This window comes from Gadus chalcogrammus, chromosome 4 (genome assembly GCF_026213295.1).
Source record: "Gadus chalcogrammus isolate NIFS_2021 chromosome 4, NIFS_Gcha_1.0, whole genome shotgun sequence".
Lineage (NCBI taxonomy): Eukaryota > Metazoa > Chordata > Actinopteri > Gadiformes > Gadidae > Gadus > Gadus chalcogrammus.
Window position 1 is genome coordinate 34,194,103 of NC_079415.1, and position 26,056 is coordinate 34,220,158.

Genomic DNA, 26,056 nt, shown 5'->3' on the forward strand with positions numbered 1-26,056 from the left:
GAGAGAGAATTGTCCTCTCCTCTTTGCTAATATTCTCTCTTCATCCAATCCTCTTTCTTTGCACTCGTCTTTGTCTAACAAACAAACACGCACACACACACACACACACACCTCAATGATTACACACCAAAACAAACATGTGTTGGCCAATCACTGATGTCATCCAAGTGTGAAATGGGTGTGAGGGAGCCCGAGGTGGGCGAGCGACGCCGAAGCTCAGACGTCGCTTTAATCATATGAACATTATCATTCCACCCGAGGGGACGTCCTCATCTGGATGGAAGGTGTGAATTAAAGGAGAACAGAAGGCCTAGGCGAGGACTGGGTCAGCCTAGTGAGTGACGGTGGTTACCGTTCACAGGTGGATGCGCAGTCGCACACAGACACACAGAGACTCACAGACATACACACAGCCGTATAAAATGCTAATGTAATCTATAAAAAATATATATTATTATTGACGACACTGCGGTAGAATTCACCCAACACAACACCAATAGAGCCTAGTGTAGGAAATAGGCCTACACAACTTCAAAGGCACATAAACCCACGACAACTTGTATGACACCAAAAACAAGAATAGAGAAAAAGAGAAAGTGTGTTTCGTACGTTTCTAACCTTTGTACGTTCAGAGTTGTCGTCTTTTGGTCCGGTGTGTTGTTGGTAGCCTAGCTACTGCTTCCACACAGGTCTCATCTATCCATGCCATCCAAGGAAACTATTTGAAACCGCAAACAGGTTTCAGCCAATTTAAAGTAAAGAAAACGTTATACCCGACGGATACAGCGTGAGGTTTTCTCCGCAACTTTTCGTGCCTTGTGTGAATAAGTTCGAGCGTGCGTCGTTGTCTTCCTCGACGGGCGATGCGATCAGAGAAACGGGAATGTGCTTGGTGTAGTTCCGTTATCACAGCGCATATTGCATAATCTCATTACAACACTTTTATATTTTTCATCCGGTTGATTTTGACTTGACCGTTTTCATTTGTTTAAGTTAGGAGTGTCCGTTTAGGTTTCTATTTCACATTTGTCTCCAATAAGGATGCGTTCCATACGTTGTGATGACGTATCAAAGAGTCACATGTCACCACTTAATTGATTGATTGGGTTAGGGGTTTTTCCTGTTCTTTTTACTCCTCAAATGTAACGTCTAAATCAATAGATAATAAACACACGCCTATTGATGTCATTACAAAAAAAAACAACGACTAACCCTATCATTTTTTACTTCCCCTTAAAACTACACTGCTCCTGTAAACGGCATCAGCAAATCTGACCCAACGTTATCTTTCTTCCTTGCCCTAACCCTAATACCAAATCCTAGAACCCATGAAAAAACAAAAATGTATAGCCCTAAAACTAATCCCTAGATCCAAAAATCAAACCCTTATACCTTACCCTAATAGGAAACCCTAACCTTTAGCCTGGCCAAGACCAAGCACAATCATAGATTACACGTTGGTCTGGAGAAGCTGCTGTCATTTTCTTCAGCACAAGAGGCCTGATCAACGGGCCTTTGTATGCAATTGGAACCAGGGGGAAAAGCTAGCTTGGGGATTGGCTCCCGCAAAAACGCATCGGAAGCAGAAAGAAACGGATTGCTCTTCTAAACCATTCTGCACGGCAAACTCAAATCGCCGGCAGAACGGGCGGGGCTACCCAGTCCACCTAACCCTAGTACTAAACCTCCCCCTTCACTACTCTACCTTCACCTTGCATCACTCAGACATACCCAAACCTGCACTTACCTAACCCTAACCCTGAATTACCATTCCGTAACCCCCTACCATAACCCTACCCCTGGCCTAAACCTGTCCTACCCTAACATAACCCCCCACTACCCTAACATAACCCTATATGGTGTGTGTGTGTGTGGGGGGGGGTTGCGTGCTCCTTTGGTATTCTGGGCTAAGCGTGTGATCCGCGCAGTAATTGTTTGCGGTTGATTGAAAAAATGTGCCGTAAAATAATCTCATTTACAGCTTATGAGGCTGATACGGCTATAGCTCTACACACACACGCAGTCACACACACACACACACACACACACGCTCATGCAGACACACATGTATTCACTCAGCCACAGGCTCCCACGCACACAAATATGCTCACATGCTCACACACACACACACACACATGCACTCACACACACATGCTCTCTCAGTGTCTCTCTCTCTCTCTCTCTCCCACACACACACACACACGTGCACTCTGACACCAGGGGAGGCCCAGTGTGTGCGTGCCATGGTTGAAACGCCCCCCCAGCCCATGATAATCCATCTTTCCTTCCCCTTTCATCGAGGATACGTGTATGAAACTGAAATACAAGTCTGATCATTGATACCATCGTCAATGACACAGCCTATAGTCTGATCGTGGATACCAGCATCAATAACACAGGCTGTATTCTGATCATTGATACCACCGTCAATCACACAGCCTATAGTCTGATTATTGATACCCCGATCAATAACACAGCCTATAGTCTGATTATTAATACAACCGTCAATCACACAGGCTGTAGTCTGATCATTGAAACCAGCGTCACTAGCCCAGTTTAGCACACACACTAACTCTCACTCTCTCTCAACCTCCCTCCCTCTCTCTCTCCCCCCTCCTCTCAGTCTCTCTCTCTATCTTTGTCCATCTCCCAGCATCTCTCTCCCCTACAAACTTTCCTTCTCTCTCTCTCTCTCTCTCTCTCTCTCTCTCTCTCTCTCTCTCTCTCTCTCTCTCTCTCTCCCTCCCTCCCTCTCTCCCCCCACCCCGCTCCACATGACATCAAGTCAAACTAATCACTTGGGAGTCCTCAACGGCACTGAACTCCTTCTCTGGGTAAATCCTGTTATCTGGCGGTAAAGGGCGTACGATTTGGATTCCATGGCACCGCTGGTATTCACTCGCCTGCGAAAACATTAAGAAGAGAGAGATTAGACCGCCTGTCGATGGCAGAGGAGAAGGGGGAGGAGAGGAGAAGGGGGAGGAAAGAGGGGGAGTCTTCATTTTAGTTTTGGTTACATTTATGGAAGGCTTGGATTAACCCAGTACTGAATTTTCAGCACACAGGAACTCTCTTCCTTGTCTTCCACCTCTGTTCTCAGTCCTCTTTCTCTCTCGCTCTCTTTACTTCTTCATTCTTTTTCTCTCTCTCTCTCTCCCTCTCTGTACCTCTTCCTCCTCCTCTCTCTCTCGCTCTCTTTACCTCTTCCTCCTCCTCTCTCTCTCTCTCTCTCCCTCTCTTTACCTCTTCCTCCTCCTCTCTCTCTCGCTCTCTTTACCTCTTCCTCCCTCACTCCAGTCTCTCTCTCCTTCTCTTTACCTCTTCCTCCCTCACTCCAGTCTCTCTCTCCCTCTCTCTACCTCTTCCTCAGTCTCTCTCTCCCTCTCTTTACCTCTTCCTCCTCCTCTCACTCTTCCTCTCTTCACCTCTTCCTCCTCTCTCTCTCCCTCTCTTTAGTCTCCACCTCTTTACTTACACATCTGCCCTTTCCATGAGCAAGGCAAGGGCACTACGAACTGGAGTTGGTTTCTGGGCGTTATAAACCGAAGGCCCTGATCCACCAGATTAGCTGCGGTTCTTGAACTGGTTCCGTTCAGAGTTCCTCGAACCGTGCTGCTCTCTAGCGTTTCCACCAGATGTTAGCGGGGACCTTGTGATCAAGGACGCGTCATCAATGGAGGGGAATTGCCCCGTGCACCCGGGAACAAAACAGCAGTGGCACACTCTACAGGTCAAAGAAAACTTGCTCTTTTTTGGTACCGGCTGGGAACCGACTCTTCGGGTTCTGAACCAATTTTTCCTAATGGTTCAAATGTAGGGGTGCAAACCAGATTGGAGAACCACTGACCACCTCAGAGTATGAATTTCCCGTCACATTTCGTCACTCTCAGGGGTCACTCCACGCAGGCGAAGCAGGGGATTGTGGGGGATGTCGTTTTTTTCCTCTTTCCCAAGGAATTGGAGGCTAAATACTGTCATAGGTTTGAGGAGGAACAGCCACACACTGCTAGACACACTAACCCCCCACACACACGTACAAATGCATGCACACGCATGCACACACACCACTAGTTAATCCCCTCACGGGATTAATATCAAATATCCACGTAAATATGCCATACTGTAGGAGTGCGAGTGTGTCTATTTGTGGGTGTGGAAGGGCCTATGTGTGCATGTGTCTATATGCGTGTCTGTGTGTTTGTATGTTTGTGTGTGTGTGTCTGTTTATTTGTGTGGGTGTGTGAATTGTTGACGGGGGGGGGGGGGGGGGGGGGGGGTGTGGAAGGAGCACATTGTTGACCGGGGAAAGCAATTGTTGACGGGGGGGGGGGGGGGGGGGAGGGGGGTGTACTATGGAAGTACTATGGGCTGGTGATATAATAATAATTTAGAATAAAAAAAAATTTTTTTTGTGGGCCCCCCCTGGGCTGTGGGCCCCCTGAATCGTCATCACCTTTCACCCCTTATCGACGGCCCTGCCTATGTGTGCCTATGTGTGCGTGCATACGTGCGTGCGTTTGGAGAATTCTGGTGAATTCTGGGGTGAGGTACCCAGGTCGTTTCAGGTAGTCAGAGTGTTGTCTATAGCTCTCTGTGGGGGTGGGGTGGGTAGGGGGCGGGGGGGGGGGGGGGATGGAGGACATAGCCATAGCCAATACGCCATAACAACTAATTGTATAGACGTCGGGCAACAACCCGCTTCGGCAGACCCGGCATTTAACATTCCACGCACCTGCGGAAAAGAGCAGAACGTCGGCGAATAGAAAACGAGGGGATAATGCCGAGCGTGTGTTTGGAGCGAAGGGGGGGGGGGGGGGGGGAGAGAGAGAAAAAGGCCTTACAAAGCCGCCGCCGCTGCTCTCTCTGTGAGCTGGTGTTGATGGAGATGAGGTGGCGCTAAGGTGCAGCGGAGGAGGCGAGGGCAAGGTGCGATCCGGGGGTGTAAATCTACTCACCTGCAGGTTCACAGCGGAAATCGAGACCGGGTAGGACGCGCGCGCTTGAGCGCTAGACGGGAAAGGGATCGCGGAGGAACTCACAAACGCCGTCGTCCCCCCCTCTCCTTTCTCGCCGCCTCACTTCTGTTTGCCGTTTCCAATTATGAAGGTGTGACTATATACGGGCGTCTTCTGGTTCCCTCTGTCTTATATCAGGAAGTTAACTACACCGAAGTAGAACAATACAAATGAAATATTTTTCGTCTGGCGGGGGCGGGGGGGGGGGTAAGAAATGAGCAGTTGAATTAATTAACACTTACATATCTGTCCTTCCCCCAAACCCCCGGCCTTTGATTCTGCCTACACAGTCTTTGCCTCTGGCCTGATCGAATAAGAGCAGCATAACTTCTGATTTTGCTGTGTTGTGTCGTCGCGTATTATTACAAGGGGGCAACCTCCAATACTGGGTTTATTAATAGATTTATTATATTTGTGTGGGCTGAATCCACCTCCCGTCCGCCTTACCAACAGTGCCCTCCAGTGGCGGCTAATCACATTGCAGTCCGAGACAGAATATTACACGCGACTGGCAGGACTGTCATAGATTATGACAGTTTAATTAATCCTTCCTCTTCTCTCTGACCTGATTTGGCCCTGGTGTCTTCCGATGACAGGGCCAGTAGGCCTATCAGACACACTGGATCCACTTCGGCCCAAATCACACGATAAAGTGGTAATCAGACTTTATTCAACGTTCATTTATCAGTTCTAATTGATCAGAATTGCTTTGCTCCACTGCGCTGAGGACAGGTTAACATACACCGTTCGGGTTCGGTCGTGATCATAGGGAGAGGAGTGAGCTTTCAGTGAAAATCATGCAGTTTTCAGGGATGATTATTATGTTATTTAAGCGATTACAAGTTCTTCTAATCAGACTCAATCATCTTTGGTTCTCATGTTAAGTTAAGTTTTAATTAAGCTCTATAGGAACCATTCAAAGCTGTCTTTTTGTCCCAAAGAGATGATGGCACAGTTATTTTACATCCACATTTAATCAATGTATTTTAGTGTTTTGAAAGTGTTTTGAAATTGTTTTGAAAATAAATGTTAATTAAAAAATGAGTAGCCTACAGTTTGAGAAAGTTTTATTATATTCATTAACAATAAGAAAACAAAACAATTCAATTTAAATAAAGAAGAAATTGGGTGGACTCAGTAGCCTACTAGCCTAGCCTAGCCTATTTGATGCCGCTATTCCATTTTGCTATGGGGGACAATCGGCTAAATCGGTGGAGAGCATACTTCTTTTAATCCGGCCGATTTTGTGTCCCGGCCAATCAGGATGAAGAGCAGTCCCGCAAGAACGCTGAAGAACACAGCGACGGGAGCCAATAGGAAGGAAGGACCCAGCTCCACGGTCAGGTGGAAGGCGGGGCAGACGGTCGCTCTCCGTCTACGGGCGTATTGTTCCAGAACGCAGAGCTCATGGTACCACGCCAGGAACATCAGCAGCACCAGCATCAGGCTCAGGCCTAGGAAACACCGATAGAGGACGCAGGTTGCGACGGGGTTAGGGTTGGTGTTGATTTTGTGCGTGAATGTGTGCCGTATTGTGTTGTAGTTGTAGTCAAAAGTAAAAAAAATAAATAAATTCGGCAACATAAACTTTGTTATATTAAAAATGACGTCGTCCCACTTTGTTGCGAAAAAACAGAGGGTCATGGCGCATTTCCATCGGCGGGTGCGGGTCGGTTCGGTATGCAAAGGTGCGGCATGGGTCGCGTTTCCACCGCCAAAAATGGACGTGATCCGGACTGAGCCGTACCCATCTCGCAGTACTCCTCCGTTGGGGCACTGAGACGGTACGTGAGGGTGCCAACAAGTTCGAGCTACACACGCCGTCCGTTGATTGGTCGACAGAATCGTCACTTCTGTGCGACAGGGGGATATTAGGCGAGTTTCAGATCAAGCATGCGTTGCGTTCTTCATGGACCTATTATGGTGCGTTCACATTGCTGGATATTATGGGTGAAACATTTTCGCGACGTTGGAAAGTTTGCGTGAACGACACCTCGTGACGCAGTTATGATTCTACTTCCGTTCAGCGACTCGAGACAAAATTCTCATTATTTACAATTTCAAACACAAATTATATGAACTAAAAAAATCATGGACAATATGGAAAATTTGGAGAGTTTCCCAGTTGGTAACGTATGTTTTACTAGGGATGCCGCGAATGAACATGGCGGAACATGAACGTTTTACTCAAAGTAAAAGAATCAACCATCATATCACGTACTTCACTGTTCGTTGACGTTGTAACGTCTGTTGGCATCGACTTTGCTCAGTTTTAAACGTTGTGTACTGGTAAACCAGCTCTTGATAAGGGGATGTGTTGCCTTCCATACAGTGCCGCGATGTACTTCTGGACAACGGCGAAAGCTTCGTTTATTTAAGAAAATGTCGCGCTAAAGTTTGACGTCCTTTTTGGACGTCCTACATTGTTGCTCTTTGGTCATTGTGTCGCGTTCTTCTTTTTCATTGGATTTATTAGCAGGCAAGACTGTGTCCGGCTGCTGTGAGGTCACGATGTTAACGTAGCTGCCACGGCGGAAAAGCGAGCCGTAACTGAGCAGTGCCGTGTTCCGATATCCATACTTCCATGAGTACACTCAAACGAAGTACACTATCCGCACTCACTAAGTGCACTAATTTTCAGATGTCAGTGTTGTTCCAAATGGAGTACTCCGTGGTGCATCAACCGGAAATTACGATCACGACTGCCGCCGCGGCTCCTCCCCCGCAATAAACATCCCGCTTTGAACGGTGAACTCTTTAAGCAGCTATAAAAACTACAAAATGACTATTAATGCAGGCTATGTGGAAAATGCGCCGACTTTGCCTCAGCCTGGCTCCGCCCTCTTCCGCTACGTAGCTAAGATGGCTGCCGTTGAGTATGAAAAGTGTACATCGCCACACGCGTAGCGATTTGACCGTTTTGAGTACACCATCCGGGTCCTTTCAGTACACTTATTTTCGCCCCGATCTGAATCGGAACGCCCTACGTACTCAAACTTAGGCTAGTAAGTATGGATAGTATGGATATTGGAACACGGCACTGGGCTATACCCCACCTTCACTTCCGGGGCGAGGCGTGCTGGGCCAAAGTGTCCCTGCCGTTGGAAATGCGCCAAAAGAAGCATTTTACAAGCGGAAGCTCCTCACCTCCGGAGAGCTGAAAAGCCCCGCCAACTTTATACAGCTTCTGATTGGACAGCGGGGCAGCACAAAGGACCACCAGTCCACCAATAACGACAGAGACCACGCCCAACACCAGGAAGCTGCTCCAGAATGTCCTAAAGACTAACAAGGACAACAAAAACAACATAAAAAAATATATGACATCATTTAATGTTTCTCCATTATAGGGTGCTGTCATTTGTTGTGTCGTTAAATATTAGCTAAGCATGATGCCATTGCCTTTAGCCAGGAAGCAGTAGGCTACTCACCAATGACGGAGTCAGGTTCAGAGGGCTGAGGCGGGAAATCGCCTGTGTCCACTAGGGGGCGCCCCGGCGACTCGTAGACGGGGAACGGGAAGAGGAAGGCGCTCTCACACACCTTGATCGGCGACTGTCTCCCTTATGAAACATAATAATAAAAACTATGAATGTATAAATAAATATGAAAAAACAAACCAAAAAACCTTTCAAATATTTATATATACATGTGTAATATATAAAGTGGGACCATAGATGTATATGCGACTCTCACCGGTCCAGATGTCCCACAGAGAGAATGTTTGGGAGCGGGTTTGAAAGGAGCAGCGACTGAACAGACCCTCATGGAAGAACGTGACACTGTCCATCGCCTATTATAAAAAAAATACACTAAACACACTTTATATACGTTGTGACATCCTTGAAATACAGAGTTGGAAAAACGGTCGTATAAATTGAACCCCTAACTATAGTGCCTTGTTCTATCTACTGAGTAGCACAGGGATTCAAACCCCTAAGCCTGGCAGTGTCGGTGCCTTTCTCTACCTACGGAGCTACAAAGGGAACACAACCAGCGGCGGTTTTAGGCACGGGCGAACCAGGCAGCCGCCCGGGGCACCATATTTGTGGGGGGCGCCAAATACCGTGGGGGGCGCCACGAGCAGTAAAACATAAAAACGCGCGTTCGTTTTCAATGAAGTACATAACATTGTGTGGGGAATTGGTATATTGGCGCCCCCCTCTGGCTGCAGGCGCATCTGCTCGTTGAGAAGTTGCCGTGCACAGACGGAATGAAACCCCCATTGAAGTCCGTAGGGTCATGATACAACCACCTCCCCTTCCCTTGCCCTACCTACTCAACCGCAGGGAATATAACCCTCAACCTGGCAGGGTTACTGCCTTGCTCTACAAAGGGAACACAACCCCCAACCCTTGCAGGGGCAGCGCTTTGCTCTACCCCACACACCACCACCACACCTACCTGGCTTCCGGTGGCCCCGTGATGACCCGGGTCACTCTGGCGTAACCATGACGACCGTGTGCCCCGGTCGCCGCCGCCGCCGCCGTCGCCGCAGGACTGCCAGGCCAGCAGCCAGTAGCCGCTCCCGCCGCACGCCAGCAGAGCCAGCACGCTGACCGCCTGGAAGAAGGCAGCGAGGAAGAGGAGCACCTTCGCCCGGTCCACCGCCAAGCCTGAACTCCCGTCGGTCATCTCTGCTCTCTTCTCCCCCGCCCCAACCCCCTCCAACGCGGCAGAGAACTATCCGAATGTTATCATACTACTACTGCTACCACTACCTTGAATAGAGGAAGCCTTAGGGTTTGACCTCACTACCCTCGTTTAGTCGGTTTTCCTTTTTGTATTTGGTCTCGTGCTGGAGCTGGTTACGTTTGAGGATGCTTGAAGTACTTTCAATGCATAAATTGTTGACTTAAAAATGATCGTTCCTCCTCCGGTCTGTTCTTGGTGGTCACGGTATATGTGTCTTTTTGTATGTGTGTGTTTGTGTGTGTGTGGGTTGGTCCAGTAGATCGGGTTGTAGGTAAAAATAGGCGTCTATGTTAAGAACACACGCCGACACCGTTGTACTGCGACTGCCGGGCTAACTCTTCTAAACACAGCCACTCACTGACGTGTGTATACGACCCGTTTATCTGTATATCGTCAGACACTTAATATAGCGAATTGAAAGGCTGAGTACAGCACATCAAACCATTGTAAATCTTTTTAAATGGCTTTAACACACTGATGCTATAGCCATCCATAATTCAATACCTTACAGTATTAATTGTTAGAAATATAACCCCCAACCGTGAGGTATTAGTGCCTTGCTCTACCTACTGAGCTATACAGGGGATGCAGACAGATAGGAGTGATACGCGACATACTGGTAGAAAGATTGGTGATTTTATTTGATTGGAATGCCAGCATTGAGAACCAAGTTTGATACAGTACGTGGTCGGCAGTGCAGCCCAGTCAGGCAACAGTGACGGTCCTACAAACAGTCGTTCAAGAGTGTGTGTGTGTCTGTGTGTGCGTCTGCGAGGGGGGGGTGGAGGTGGTGGATAGAGGAGGATGAAGTGGTGGTGTTTCTGTGTGCGTGTGTGTGTGTGTACATGAAGATGTGTCAATTGTCAGAGTAGACGAAAAAAAAACACAGTTGCTTCCCTAATCGCTCTGAGCGACCCCCATTGGATCCATGTTCCGCCTAACGCGACGTGAGCCATAGGATGAAACAAGACCGAAATCAACATTTATAAAGCAGACGTGGACCACCGGCAGCCAGTTCTGAAAACGGTAGACCGGACCCACGATAGATCGCCCTGAAGTTACACAAGGAAATCTTTGAATCCCACCAAAACAAAGAAAACATCAAGCCACACCCCCCCTCGCTATTGATTCAACAGGGAATTGAAAAAGAATAAAAAAGTCAAAAAAAAAGTGTTGTAATATCTTGTTTTATATTATATATAGAAGCATATACCGCTTGAGATATACGCTTCTATTAAGTTCATATTCAAACCCTGTCAGTATATTAAAGTTCGATAATCAGGCACATAGAAATTATTTATTACTTGAATCGTCTACTACTCTATTAGTTCAGGCACACGACGACAAGCCCCGGGCTTGTCGTCCATTTATGATTATAATTTTTTTAACATTTTAATTTTTTTAGTTTTAAACGATTGAGTTTTATTGGTCTGCCGTTACTCCGGTCGGAAATTTTCGGGGGGGGGGGGGGGGGGTTCCGGAATGTCCGGCTTAACAACCGTGCTCCTCCCACTTCCTGGTCCTCGGGCGGCCTATGACATCACTCCGAACACGGGGTTGTGGCGGCAAATGCTGGGCCCGATCTCCTCGTAGTCCTTCTTGGTGTGGCACACTTGGTAAAACTCAGGCTGCCCGAGAGAGAAAAAGAATAATGGATTACACCACCTGGCAGGATTCCATGAAGTTTGTAACGCAAGGAAACGTTACCCCTTAGACATTGTGTCGGACGCGATAACGTAGGGTTGAGCAATTAATCACATTTTTATCGTGATTTTGATGTTTGGGTCAACGGTTTTATTTTATTATTCTTTATTTTTTTATAGAAATTGGAACAGCTAGATACAAATTTGTACCTAATTTTCGATAAGAACATTATATAAAAAAAGTTAAGAAGAAGATTACAGTTACAAAGTGTTTTGTTGGAGAGAAATGCGGAATAAATGCATGATGTTTTAAAAAATAATCGGGATTTCAATATGGACCTAAATAATCGCGATGACGATTATTTTTCATAACCGAGCAGCCCTACGATAACGTAACGACTAACTGCTGTCATCGCTCGACGCGGCATGTCCAAAAAAAAAAACGGGCAGGATTAAAGTTTAACTTGAACTGAATACTAACGCTTCGCGGTGTGCGTTCGGCAATTTTCATTCAATCGATCGTAAAACGTAAAAGGAGAGAGTTGTGAAACGTTAGTTGTGTGACGCTAGTGGTGATACTCACGGTAGAAGCGAGCATGGAGCCACCGAACCACACGGCGTATCTCTGCATGTGATGAGTGACCACCTGCACGTCGATGGGCTTGGGCTGCAAAACAACAAGCTTGTTCACTTCCATGCATTCTGTAATATTCTCCGTTCCAGCCAGCCCTGATTAGCGCTGGCCTTGCATTAACTTGGCATTAGCCTAGCCTCTTTGTAGCCTAGCAATTGATGTTAGCATAAGCCTTGTTCTACCCTAGTGCTGATTAGCGAGCGATGGGGTGCCTTATTAACATTAACCTAATGCTAGCTTAGCATTGATTAGCAGTAGCCTAGCCTCTTTCTACCCTAGCAATTTTATATAAGCATTAGCCTTGCCTTGTTCTACCCTACTACTGATTAGCAAGAGACAGGGTGCCATAAAAGCATTCCCCTAGTACTATCTTAGCACTAACCATTGCATTAGAGAAGTTAGGATTGAAAAAAATATGTCCCTGGATTTCCCTCAAGCGCTATCTCGGCCACTGTCCCAATATATGGTTAGCTAAGAGAAGAGAAGCCGCTCTGAGCAGCTAGCTCAGACCCGTCTGAAGCTAGTCTGAAGCTAGTCTGGAGCTAGTCTGAAGCTAGTCTGAAGCTAGTCTGGAGCTAGTCTGGAGCTAGTCTGGAGCTAGTCTGAAGCTAGTCTGAAGCCAGTCTGGAGCCAGTCTGGAGCTAGTCTGAAGCTAGTCGGTAGCTAGTCGGAAGCTAGTCTGAAGCTAGTCTGAAGCTAGTCGGTAGCTAGTCGGAAGCTAGTCTGAAGCTAGTCTGAAGCTAGTCTGAAGCTAGTCGGTAGCCAGTCTGGAGCTAGTCGGAAGCTAGTCGGAAGCTAGTCTGAAGCCAGTCTGAAGCTAGTCTGGAGCTAGTGTGAAGCTAGTCTGGAGCTAGTCTGGAGCTAGTCTGAAGCTAGTCTGAAGCTAGGCTGAAGCTAGTCTGAAGCTTCTGCTCCCCTGCGTCCGTGCGTCACCTTAATCTTTCCCCCGCTCAGCTCCTCGCTGATCTTAAGGCGCTGGTCCACGGATCTCTTCAGGTCCCGCTGGAGACGTCGGCCAAAGTCCCGGAACATGGTGGACCCCCCGGACAGAACCACGTTCTGCACGGGGAAGACGGGAGGAGGACGGGGAAGAGGGGCGGACAACCTTTACTGCTAATGATGTAGTCAAGGTGCGCCTTTAGCGTCGGTAAATGGGGGCGAAATACCCTGCAATCTCTTGACTTGAGATGTTTTTTCTGGGTTATTTTTTGCATGGGGGGGGGGGGGGTTGTACAGACCACACCTGTACAATCCTATAAATCAATTAAATGAGCAGACTTTGAGATTAATATTAATATATACGTTAGTGTTGCAATTTACATTACAATATTACTTTTTAACATTTTGCTAAGAAGATAATAGAGACGGTAGTGGACACATGACTTTGTTATGATATGTTAATCCTAAAACGTTGTTTACGTTTACGGTTAAATTCATTGACATGGCACCTCAATAAAAGATCGGAAAATAAAGTTTGGGTTTTCCCAGCTCACCTTGTAGAGCGGGCGACGGACGTCAATGGGACAGTTCTGGATGACCTCGTCCACCACCTCCGAGATAGGCTGGGTGAAGTCGGGGTTCGCAAACTGTGAAGGGGAGGAGTCGTTAGCTTCATGTCTACATTTTCAGGTTATTCGATTAGGCTAGCTTTAGGACTTGTGCTTCAAAACAGCGGAATTCCCTTGGCTTTATTCTGCTCAAATTAGCATTTGTTTCACCAACGTAGCCAGTGGCATCCAACCACGGCTTCAATAGACTGGTACTGTTTAATTGTCCATGTAGAATAAACTAAAATAAAAACCAGCACTATAATAGAGATTATGTGCCGAGATATACTTTAAAACAAAATTGGAAACTGCCCTGGTCGGACAGACAAAATGGCAGGTTTGCGACCGAATCGAAGCGCTGCATGGGGCTTAGATCTCCGCAGTGCGCACATAGGAGTCCGTCCATGTGTGGACGGACTCCACACATTTTCCCATGCACCCCCCAAATGCACCGCTACCTGCTTTTGCACCCATGCATGCGATTTTACCTCACATCATGGATCAAACAGCCCCCATATCGGACTACAATTCGGAATAATAACCCCTGAAGCTCGACCAACTCAAATCCGATCAATTTCAAACGTTTATCCGGGGTTCTTTCCGTCGGAAGTCGGCGAACTTGCGTACTTCGGGGTGGAAGAAGATCTCGGGCCCCAGGAAGCGCTCGTAGCCCACGTCGATGGTGAACTCCTTCTTGGTGATGGCGTTGATGCCCGTGTACTGCTTGATCCACTTGGAGCCGTCCGTGTCGTACTTGTTGAACTCCTTCACCACGTCGGGACACACGTAGCTGTAGCGCTCCTGAGGACGCGGCGGGAGAGAGGAGATGATCAGCGCCACGTCTCCTGGAGTTATGCTGTAATCCATTTGGATGGTACGCCCGGTATGTTCGAGTCGTAAAGTGCAAATCTCCCAGCTTTCTTGCGGCATTTCACTGAGGCACGCCCCCTTTTGTTCGGTCCCACACGCTATTCTGAAAGTTCAGTGAGGCCGACCCGTACTACTCGTCAACAAAAATGGCTGCGCCCGTTAAGAGATTTATTTTCTTTGCATCACGTTGGTAATTTTGATGTCAATTTTAAATGCTCTTAGACACTCTTAGATTATATTGCTACTTTATGCCGGTCATCAGTTTATGCATTGCACGGCCTTGTGGTGCGTGCAAAACAATGTAAAGTTGTGGTGTGAGCTGGTTTGCTAAAGAGGCTAATGTAGCTAACAATAACAATGACTAGCATATGAGAAACAGGGAAGCTTCTACCACCAAAAGGGGACGTGCCTTCGCAAATGCCGCAAAAAGCTGGGAGATTTACAACTTACAACTTGCACATACCGGCGTACCATACAAATGGAAAGCACCATTAGCTTAGACGGCTCGTATTTTCTAAAGCTCGCATGATTTTAAGTTATTTTCAAAGTTAGAAAGTTACATTTAGGATTTGAGGAGGGGGAAACGAAGAGGAGTATGAAGACGAGGGAAAGGACGAGGAAGATGACGATGAAGGGGGGAGGACGAAGAGCATATTGGATTGCCTTAAGAGGGTGAAGATGAAGAGGATAAAGAGCATGAAGAGGACGAAGAGTATAAAGACCATGAAGGGGATGAAGAGGACGAAGAGCATGATGAACATGTTGGGCAAGAAGATGAGGATGAAGAGGATGAAGAGCATGAAGAGGACGAAGGGTATATAGACCATGAAGAGGAAGAAGAGGACGAAGAGCATGATGAACATGTTGGGCAAGAAGATGAGGATGAAGAGCATGAAGAGGACGAAGGGTATATAGACCATGAAGAGGAAGAAGAGGATGTTGCGGTAGAGGAAGATGAGGAAGAGCATGAAGAGCATGAAGAAGACGAAGATGATGTTGGGGAAGAAGATGAGGACGAAGAGCATGAAAAGGATGAAGAGGATGAAGGGCATGAAGAGCATAAAGAGTATGTGGACGAAGAGGATGAAGAGGATGGAGATCATAAAGAGGATGTTGTGAAAGAGGAGGAAGAGGATGCTGGGGAAGAAGATGTGGAGCATGAAGAAGATGTTGGGGAAGAGGATGTGGACGAAGAGGATGGAGATCATAAAGAGGATGTTGTGAAAGAGGAGGAAGAGGATGGTGGGGAAGAAGATGTGGAGCCTGAAGAGGAGGTTTGGGAGGAGGAAGAGGAGGAGGTTGGGGAGGAGGAAGAGGAGGAGGAGGAGGAGGAGGAGGAGGTTGGGGAGGAGGAAGAGGAGGAAGAGGAGGTTGGGGAGGAGGAAGAGGAGGTTGGGGAGGAGGAAGAGGAGGTTGGGGAGGAGGAAGAGGAGGAGGAGGAGGAGGAGGAGGTTGGGGAGGAGGAAGAGGAGGAGGTTGGGGAGGAGGAAGAGGAGGTTGGGGAGGAGGAAGAGGAGGAGGAGGAGGAGGAGGGGGAGGAGGAAGAGGAGGAGGTTGGGGATGAGGAAGAGGAGGAGGTTGGCGAGGAGGAAGAGGAGGAGGTTGGGGAGGAGGAGGAGGTTGGGGAGGAGGAGGAGGAGGAGGAGGAGGTTGGGGATGAGGAAGAGGAGGAGGTTGGCGAGGAGGAAGAGGAGGAGGTTGGGGAGGAGGAGGAGGTTGGGGAGGAGGAAGAGATGGAGGTTGGGGAGGAGGAAGAGGAGGTTGGGGAGGAGGAAGAGGAGGAGGAGGAGGAGGAGGAAGAGGAGGTTGGGGAGGAGGAAGAGGAGGAGGTTGGGGAGGAGGAAGAGGAGGAGGTTGGGGAGGAGGAAGAGGAGGAGGTTGGGGAGGAGGAAGAGGAGGAGGTTGGGGAGGAGGAGGTTGGGGAGGAGGAGGTTGGGGAGGAGGAAGAGGAGGAGGTTGGGGAGGAGGAGGTTGGGGAGGAGGAGGTTGGGGATGAGGAAGAGGAGGAGGTTGGCGAGGAGGAAGAGGAGGAGGTTGGGGAGGAGGAGGAGGTTGGGGAGGAGGAAGAGGAGGAGGTTGGGGAGGAGGAGGAGGTTGGGGAGGAGGAAGAGGAGGAGGTTGGGGAGGAGGAAGAGGAGGAGGTTGGGGAGGAGGAAGAGGAGGAGGTTGGGGAGGAGGAAGAGGAGGAGGTTGGGGAGGAGGAAGAGGAGGAGGTTGGGGAGGAGGAGGTTGGGGAGGAGGAAGAGGAGGAGGTTGGGGAGGAGGAAGAGGAGGAGGTTGGGGAGGAGGAAGAGGAGGAGGTTGGGGAGGAGGAGGTTGGGGAGGAGGAAGAGGAGGAGGTTGGGGAGGAGGAGGTTGGGGAGGAGGAGGTTGGGGAGGAGGAAGAGGAGGAGGTTGGGGAGGAGGAGGTTGGGGATGAGGAAGAGGAGGAGGTTGGCGAGGAGGAAGAGGAGGAGGTTGGGGAGGAGGAGGAGGTTGGGGAGGAGGAAGAGGAGGAGGTTGGGGAGGAGGAGGAGGTTGGGGAGGAGGAAGAGGAGGAGGTTGGGGAGGAGGAAGAGGAGGTTGGGGAGGAGGAAGAGGAGGAGGTTGGGGAGGAGGAAGAGGAGGAGGTTGGGGAGGAGGAAGAGGAGGAGGTTGGGAGGAGGAGGTTGGGAGGAGGAAGAGGAGGAGGTTGGGGAGGAGGAAGAGGAGGAGGTGGGGAGGAGGAAGAGGAGGCTGGGGAGGAGGAAGAGCAGGGAGGTTGGGGAGGAGGAAGAGGAGGAGGTTGGGGAGGAGGAAGAGGAGGAGGTTGGGGAGGAGGAGGAGGAGGTTGGGGAGGAGGAAGAGGAGGAGCAGCGGACCTTCACTGCCTTGGCGGTCTCCAGGGACTGCTCCGGGGGGATCCCCACCTCCCGGTCCCTCAGGAGCTGCTGGGTGAAGTAGGTGATGTCGCGGCCAGCGATGGGGATGTGCTTTATACAGCTGCCAATCACGTAGCCCTCGGCCTATGGGAGCAGGGGGCGGGGTCAGGGGTCGCTTCCAGCAGTGTTGAGCGCAAATAATATCAAGTGCTAGGCTAGGCTAGGCTAGGCTAGGCTAATGTGTCTTACCACAGGGATGACGTGGGTGACTCCATCGCCACTGTCAATCACGGTCCCGGTGAGCGTCCTCTCCCCGACCTGCCTGGACGTCCAGGAAGCAGCCAGCGCCAGAACAGCCTAAACAACGCGTTACAACCAGGAGTTAACCCGCGCCAGAACAGCCTCAACAACGCGTTACAACCAGGAGTTAGCCAGCGCCAGAACAGCCTCAACAACGCGTTACAACCAGGAGTTAGCCAGCGCCAGAACAGCCTCAACAGCGCGTTACAACCAGGAGTCAGCCAGCGCCAGAACAGCCTCAACAATGCGTTACAACCAGGAGTTAGCCCGCGCCAGAACAGCCTCAACAGCGCGTTACAACCAGGAGTCAGCCAGCGCCAGAACAGCCTCAACAATGCGTTACAACCAGGAGTCAGCCAGCGCCAGAACAGCCTAAACAACGCGTTACAACCAGGAGTTAGCCAGCGCCAGAACAGCCTCAACAACGCGTTACAACCAGGAGTTAGCCCGCGCCAGAACAGCCTCAACAACGCGTTACAACCAGGAATTACCCGGCGCCAGAACAACATAATAGGTTACACCAAGAAATTAGCCTTGAGGATTGAGGTTGAGGATGAACAACATAGAAAGCGTTTCAACCAAGAGATCAGCGGGTGTTGCCACTGCTTCATAACCACTCTCCATGTTTCCCTTTCCAGGGAGGTTGGGAGCCTGACCTGCACAGCGATGTAGAGTCCCGGCACGTTGAAGGACTCGAACATGATCTCTGCCGTGTACTCCCTGTTCTCTGGGGTGTTCAGAGGAGGCTCTGTCTGAGAGAGCGAGAGAGAGCGAGAGAAGTTTGATTAACTCACCTCTATCCAGACCATAACCATATTATCTATTACTATAGTCTTCTGTTTTCACGTTTATTTGAAAATATTCCTTCAGATTGTTGTAATGTTAACATTTCTGTATCTCACATTGTATATATTTTTTGTTATTCAACTCTCTGCACAGTGGCATTGTATACGTAGGTTTTCAATATCAATCAGGCCTTAAAATCAAGAGACGGAGCTGGAGAGAGGATAAGTCCTAATATGGTCTTCGGTTTACCAGGAGGAAGTAGTGGTCTTCAGGCTCCGCCCGCAGATACTTGAAGATGACCTGCTCCATGTAGCGCTCCATCAGGTCCCAGTCCTCCACGATGCCGTGGCGGATTGGCCACTGGGGGAAACACGAGTCAAACATTCAGACTCATCGTCACATGTCAGTCTGTTAGTCGCTCTCTGTCTTCCAGTCAGGATCACTAATTAAAGAGTCTCTCTCTCTCTCTCTCTCTCTCTCTCTCTCTCCCCCTCTCTCTCTCTCCCCCTCCCTCCCTCCCTCCCTCCCTCCCTCCCTCCCTCCCTCTCTCTCTCTACCACTCTCTACCACTCTCTACCACTCTCTACCACTCTCTACCTCTCTCTCTCTCTCTCTCTCTCTCTCTCTCTCTCTCTCTCTCTCTCTCTCTCTCTCTCTCTCTCTCTCTCTCTCTCTCTCTCTCTCTCTCTCTCTCTCTCTCTCTCTCTCTCTCCCTCTCCCTCTCCCTCTCTCTCCCTCTCCCTCTCCCTCTCTCCCTCCCCCCTCTCCCTCCCTCTCCCTCCTGAGAAGAGCTCCTTCCCTTACCTTCGTGGAGTACGATGGTTTCTCGATGGCCTCGTCGCCGATGAAGAAGTCCAGGTCGTCCACCCCCTTCATCATCCTCCGCTGGGCCTGGTCCCCCACTTTAGCAGACTCTTTGATGGCGATACCTAAAGGGCGGGCCGAGTGTGACTAACCGTGGCAACATCTATCTACTTATTGTACCATGATTATGGTACGATGGGGTTGCCTCAGCTCAGGAGGTAGAGCAGTTGTCTTGTAACCGAAAGGTTGCTAGTTCCATCCCCAGCTCCTCCTAGCTGAGTGTCCCTGAGCAAGACACGTAACCCTAACCGCTCCTGACGAGCTGGCTGTCGCCTTGCATGGTTGACTCTGCCGTCGGCGGGTCAATGTGTGTATTAACCGATGTAAGTCTTTTTGGAAAAAGCGTCTGCTAAATACCCTAATTGTAATGATTATAGTAGGTAGTGTTATTTTTTTATTATAGTATAGTAGTAGATTATAGTCTAACCACTGTCTGAGGGACCGGGCCAAGACAGCAATGCTTGAGGTTACAAGACAGATAAAAACAAAAGATGCAACACGGATAACGAATAGCACATGTTTGAGTTAAAACAGCTGTCCAGATGTCCAATAGTTAGCGATTCCCTCTGTTGTACTATGGATACTAATTATTAAGAGTGAGCTAGAGTGGCTGAGGCCTCTTGTCCATGGCCCATCTCTTCAGGGTGTGAGCTGACCTACGCATATCTTTGGATTTCTGCGTTCTCGCTGCCGTGCACTTGTTGTGAAACTTGAGACATGTGGTTGAATGTAGAAAGCTGTACTGCAATGTTACGTTACCGCTCTATGAACATCCTTTCTGTACCGACAGCGATATATTGTTTCATAAATGTACTTATTGTAAGTCGCTTTGGATAAAAGCGTCTGCTAAATGCCCTGAATGTAAATGTACCATCAACAGCTACTAAAAAGTTATAATGGCTCGTAAAAGTGACTACGCTTGGATTTCCAATTCCTGTCAGGTATTCTTTACTCAAGCCAGTTGCTTTCATAACTTGTGAGCAGCGACCCAAACTTGTAGGCTTTCGATACTTCTCAGCCTCACCGGTTGGTCACTTTGGATACAACTACAGTGTCTGCTGCCAATTATTAACAGATGCCAATTATAATATCGCTTTTCTTTCACTTGCCAACAGGCTGAAGGAGCTCGTATCATCCAACCAGTTTCATCTGTACTCACATGACGGTATGATGAACTGGGGTTCCGTGTTTCCTGCATAGCCGATCTTTGTGTATCTGCAGGAGGATCAGGCAAACAAGGGATGGTTTAAACGTCGTGCAACCGGTCTAGGATGAAGTCTCTGGATCCAGTGGATCAAGTAGGTGTGAACTCCCAGCAGCTGGACGGAAACCAACGCCTACAGGAAGCGGCAGATTGCACTTAGAAAAATGTTGACCAAGCAAAACACGCAATCATCTAGTTTACGCATTTGCTTGTATAACTATATGACACGAATACACACACACACTCTCTCTCTCACACACACACACAAACTCTCTCTAACTCACCCACACACACACACACACACACAAGCATACATGGATTTTATACACAGAAATACACAGCCACTCACCCCGTTCCACAGTCCACAACACACGCCGGTAATCGACCAGCCATGGTTAACTTTCGCTGATCTCACTACACACAGATTTACCGGTTGTCCGGTATCAGCAGAAATGCTGAACCTGAACTCGGCCTGAAGTGCACAATATCAAACAATAAGGGCAAAACTCGGGCGATTCGGGAGCTGGGTGGAGGACTGCTTCCGGGTTTCGTCACGTGGCGGGACGTGTGTCAGAGAGCAAACAGCGCCGCCGAGCAGTGTTGCCAGATTTGGCCCGATTTCCCGCCCAATCTGGCAACACTGACTCCAGCTAATCCGGTACCGGTATGCATGCATTATCAGGTGAGTGCTGTATGCAGCGCTCAAATATTGTTCGTCATAAGTTTTATTCTTTCTTTCTTTATTATTCTCTACAAACTTTGGGACCTATCTCCTCCCTAAATTTTTCACCTAGACTCCATTCAAATTGTAAAATATTCTGAATAGTTTGGAATCGCGTGCTTCTTTTCAGATCTTTTAAATATTTTATACTTTTTAAGATATTCTACTTTTATGGATATAAATATAAATATAACCGCAAGCGGTTATTAACGGGGTCCGAGCAAAATGAAAAGGCATGAACAGGAAGATGTATAAATATGACAAATAATTATGAAGGAAAGATGTTGATGTTCCCCTTAATACCATACTAGTGACTGGGCTGCAGAGCAATGGCCATAATTGTCTAATCGGGATTCAAACTCTCAAACTAAGTACTACTACCAGTACAAGGCATTATCCCATTGAGCCACTGACAAAACTGAAATGTAGCCTCATTCACATGTTGAAAATGTCTATTGATAAACACACATCCAGAAAACTCCAAGCAAACTCTCTTTCTCAAATGAATTAAGGGCTTTCTTAATAATTACAGCGAAATTTAAATGCATGATATTATTGATAATGAAGTCCTAATATTAAGGCAGAAATAAATACAAATTTAAACTTCGCCTTATTCTGGTGCAACATGTCTGTCTGTCTGTCTGTCTGTCTCTCTCTCTGATGATTTTTAAGAGATTTATATGTGGCTTTGTCATGATTTGTTGCGGCAGTGGACAGACGGCCCGCTCTCATATGTAAAACCCTCCTTGTGTTTGACATAAATGTATGCAAATTGCATACAAGGAGCAGGGAGGTGTTAGACAGTGTTTAAGGATATATGCGGTAATTGAACAGGTAGGGGTTAACTTAGGGGGCTTGCTCTGTAAGATGCTACTGGTTAGATTGCAGTTGGGAGATGAACACACACACACACACACACACACACACACACACACACACACACACACACCACACACACACACACACACACACACACACACACACACACACACACACACACACACACACACACACACACACACGTATCTATTCCACTGAAATGACCAATTACAATGACGATGCAGGACTAAACATAAAAAAAAAATCTGCTTTTCTTTTTAGTAAAATCTGACATTGTATTGTTTGATCATTCACTATTCAGAAGTTAAAACCAATAGAAAAGTATTTTCTATTGTTTTTTTTTAATTGTATAAAAAATATTTATACAATTAATTCCATTAAAATGTTACACATAACTGCAACTGTTAACAATAGCCTTAAACATATAAAAAAAATCAGAGGAAAACAGACGATAGAGTGTAATCTAACCCTTTATAATTGGTTACATTCAACAACTGGGGTTAGATTCTTAAAGAACTTATCCTCGTTAAATGACAACAGTACAACATCAATGCAGTTCTCTCAGATCTCACATGGTACAGATTCTAATTCAGGAAACAACCTTAGTTGTTTGAGTCGTCTGATTATTTGATTATCAAACAAAAGGTCCTAGTCTGTTTGATTGACAGGTGAGATGATCAGGGAGGCAGAGTGGCCACCGAGGAATGGATAGAGAGGCTCAGTAAAGCTGCAGCCAGTAGCAGAGTAGATATGAACCCTGGCTTTAACATCATAGAAGGAGACCAGACCCTCATCATAATCAACAAACACCCCCACCTTCTGGAGCTTAGCTCTCAGAGGGAGACGGACAGCAGGGCTAGCAAACAACCCTTTATAGTTGTAGTAAAGAATCCAGTAAGACTTCACAGGGTTTACTGTGATCTTGCCTTTTCTGTTGATGGACTCTCTGGCCACTCCTAAACGCCAGTTATTGTTGTCTTTAACCTGGACCTCAAAGTAAAATCTCCCTGCTCTGCCTCGTAAGAACATATGTATATTCAGTAAATCTCTTAGGGTTGTCTGGGAGTTCCTTCGCACTTCCAATTTTTGCTTGTTTCCCATCCTCAGAGAGGGTGAGCCAGGGATAAGCTGTATCAGGATCCAGAGTCACATCTACTTCATACTGCTGGACCCTCTTCAGTTCAGCATCACGCATCTTCTCCGTCTCCATGTTCAGTGTCCTCCAGCTGATCCAGGGATCTCCTCAAGGTCCCTACGTATGACGGAGGACGGACCTCCACCGTGGGTCCAGTCCCTGGTGGGTGGAGGATCCTTCAGGGATCTGAGGTCCTGGAGGAAGTGGAGGTGGTCTTCAGTGTGTGAGAGCTGCTTCACCCCTGAGCCTCTATTGGTCAGATCTTCTATTTCCTGCTCCAGCTCTTTGATGAGGTCTTCAACTCGTTTCACTGTGGATTTCAGTCTCTCTATAACCGTTTGGTTGAATTCATCCCGGCACTTCTCAACACAGCCCATCAGAGCAGTGTGGACCTGCACACCATCAGCTAGCTCTCTGTCTGCAACTTTCTTGCTCATTTCTACTGTGTCTTTTAGCTTCTTAATCCTTAGTTTTCTCTCCTGGATCATCTGCGGAACATCAGCCTCCATCTTCCCCAGCTGGGCCGTCTTCACTTCATATTCCTCCTTTAGAGGTACAACAGGATGGGACTTGTGGTCTGTCTCTGTGCAGGACTGACACACACACACCTGATCAGTCTTGCAGAAGAGCTCCAGTAGTTGATTGTGTATCTTACACATCCTGTCTTCCAGACGGTCCATAGGCTCGACCAGCCGATGTTTCTTCAGGCCTGCTATTCTCTGATGTGGCTCCAGGTGGGTTTGGCAGTAAGAGATAAGACCACCTCGGCAGGACTTCACGGCCTTCAGCTGGGTCCCAGTACAGAAGTCACATGGAACGTCAGCTGGTTCAACACAAGGCTGCTCTTTTACTCGTACGGAGGTTCTAAACTGAGAAGCCATGTCTGATAAGAGGAGATTGACCTGTAGATCAGGTTTTGTGTCGAAAACCTTCACGCAGACAGGACATTTGTACTTGACTTGTTCATCCCAGAACTTTGTAATACAGGTTCTGCAGAAGTTGTGTCCACATGCAGTGGTGACTGGATTGTTGAACACATCCAGACAGATGGAACATGAAAAGTTCTCTTCTGACCAGGACGTGTTAGCAGAGGCCATTCCTAGACACAGACGACAAGGTTTATGTATTGAGCAATTACATATTTCTAATTCAATAACAGGGAGAGAGATTTTAGCTAGTCCTCAAAGTTGTGTTGTTTTACTCACCGTGTTGTTGATGTCTGTCAGACTATTTGTTCCAAAATGCGTTTTCTTTCTCGCCTGGAAGAGAGCGCTATTACTTCCTCAACATGACGTCTCCTCCTCTCCTCCCGACATCTGGCTCCGCCCCCCTCGACGCATGGCTGCACCGCTGCAGTGCATTCACTGCGTCGGCCTCTTCAAATGCTTTGATGTGTGTTCTGTTCTCCTCTTTTTGGAGTTAAAAGAGACCCGGTGCAAAACGAGGTAATTTAGGGTTTTTTGGGACTGTGACCGTGATGATAAACCGGTGTTGATCCATCCGGGTATCCGGGGCTTCCCCTAATACTTTTTATCCAATCCCGATCGTTTAAAAAAAAAACGACAATTATCATTTCATACAAATTAGTCCCCTTAACATGCTCTACATCGCTGCAGCTGTTATCCATTTTACCATGTTTAAAGTATCAAGAAATCAGGAGAAAACAGAAAAATAAAATAGTGTAATGTAACGAATTTCAAAAGCAGAGGCGTTATATTATTTCAGTGACTTTATTGAATCGTTTCAAGAGTACACCAAGACCTTTCTCAACCGAGCACTTAACATTAACTAACGGTCTTCACACACTCCTCACTAACTGACTTCCTCAAGCAAAGTATGATGGGAACACATCATTAACCCACAGAAGTGGTTATAGCCTAAACAATACAACAAACATAGCACAGTAATTTAACCATTCATAGTTAGTTCATTCTTAATTAGTTTTAGTATATACTACACGTGAACACTCCAAAAATAAACAAAATAACAATTTTTTCCGGAATTTATTTGGCTTTATTAGCGGTTTATTTGTTTTTATGAGCGTGACTGGACGAAGACGTCACGCAATCCCGACGTTTGAGATCCGAGATATTGAATCAATCAATGCACCATTAGAAAAGTTTCACCTGTCTAGCATATAAGATGTGTTGATTCAAACAACTGGGGTTATATTCTTAAAGAATTTATCCTCGTTAAATTAAGCAGTAGGCTACTGTAAGATTGGTCAGTCAAAGACAACGCACACTTGCCGCGAATTGTTAACCATTTATTTCACGTAAAAGTAAAGAAATCAATCCAAAAGAAAGGGTTCGTATGATTGCTGTAGGACTACGTATGTGCGTGCATGCGGTTGAAAAAATGTTTGCCCTGACTTTACCCTCATGCACCTGAGCCTAATTAAAGGGGTTCACCACATCTCTAGATCACGTCATCCACACACGGTCACATCAATTAACAAAAACTAACAATATCACGTAAGAACCATAACATCATAAACACATATCAAATAAACATGCACAATGGCTTCAGCAACGACATTAATGCAGATCTCTGAGATCTCACATAGTAGAGACTTTCATTCAAGAAACAACGTTAGTTGTTTTGGTGGTTTGATTATTTTATTAGCAAACAAGTAATCCTATTCTGTTTGATTGACAGGTGTGATGATAAGGGGGGCAGAGTTTATACCTTCATAATTATATTGACCTGGACCGAGGAATGGATAGAGAGGCTCAATAAAGGTGCAGCCAGTAGCAGAGTAGATATGAACCCTGGCTTCGACATCATAGAAGGAGACCAGACCCTCATCATAATCAACAAACACCCCCACCTTCTGGAGCTCAGCTCTCAGAGGGAGACTGACAGCATGGTGATCATTAAATGCCAACACATCCTTGTTGAAGTAAAGAGTCCAGTATCCTATCCTAGGGCTGAATGTGATCTCCCCTATTCTGTTGATGGA

General features: G+C 47.4%; 3 protein-coding genes across 3 annotated transcripts; all 3 read right to left on the minus strand.

Moving 5' to 3' along the window:
- Positions 1-6,045: 6,045 nt before the first annotated feature.
- Positions 6,046-10,156, minus strand: LOC130381434 (transmembrane protein 182-like). The gene is made up of 5 exons (XM_056589063.1): positions 9,420-10,156; positions 8,712-8,808; positions 8,447-8,578; positions 8,163-8,300; positions 6,046-6,469 (listed from the first exon to the last, which is right to left on the minus strand). The coding sequence occupies exons 1-5, from the start codon at positions 9,648-9,650 to the stop codon at positions 6,219-6,221; spliced, it is 849 nt and encodes a 282-aa protein (XP_056445038.1). The 5' UTR covers positions 9,651-10,156; the 3' UTR covers positions 6,046-6,218.
- Positions 10,157-10,284: 128 nt separating this feature from the next.
- On the minus strand, positions 10,285-20,973 carry LOC130381419 (actin-related protein 3). Its single transcript, XM_056589046.1, has 12 exons — positions 20,748-20,973; positions 20,354-20,409; positions 19,135-19,259; positions 18,580-18,690; positions 18,201-18,296; positions 17,494-17,601; positions 17,245-17,388; positions 14,162-14,335; positions 13,481-13,573; positions 12,921-13,046; positions 11,937-12,020; positions 10,285-11,338 (listed from the first exon to the last, which is right to left on the minus strand). Exons 1-12 carry the CDS (start codon positions 20,789-20,791, stop codon positions 11,243-11,245), a joined length of 1,257 nt encoding a protein of 418 aa, XP_056445021.1. The 5' UTR covers positions 20,792-20,973; the 3' UTR covers positions 10,285-11,242.
- Positions 20,974-22,339: 1,366 nt separating this feature from the next.
- LOC130381428 (E3 ubiquitin-protein ligase TRIM47-like) lies at positions 22,340-24,585 on the minus strand. Its single transcript, XM_056589058.1, has 2 exons — positions 24,300-24,585; positions 22,340-24,193 (listed from the first exon to the last, which is right to left on the minus strand). Exon 2 carries the CDS (start codon positions 24,189-24,191, stop codon positions 23,172-23,174), a length of 1,020 nt encoding a protein of 339 aa, XP_056445033.1. The 5' UTR covers positions 24,192-24,193; positions 24,300-24,585; the 3' UTR covers positions 22,340-23,171.
- Between the last annotated feature and the right edge of the window lie 1,471 nt (positions 24,586-26,056).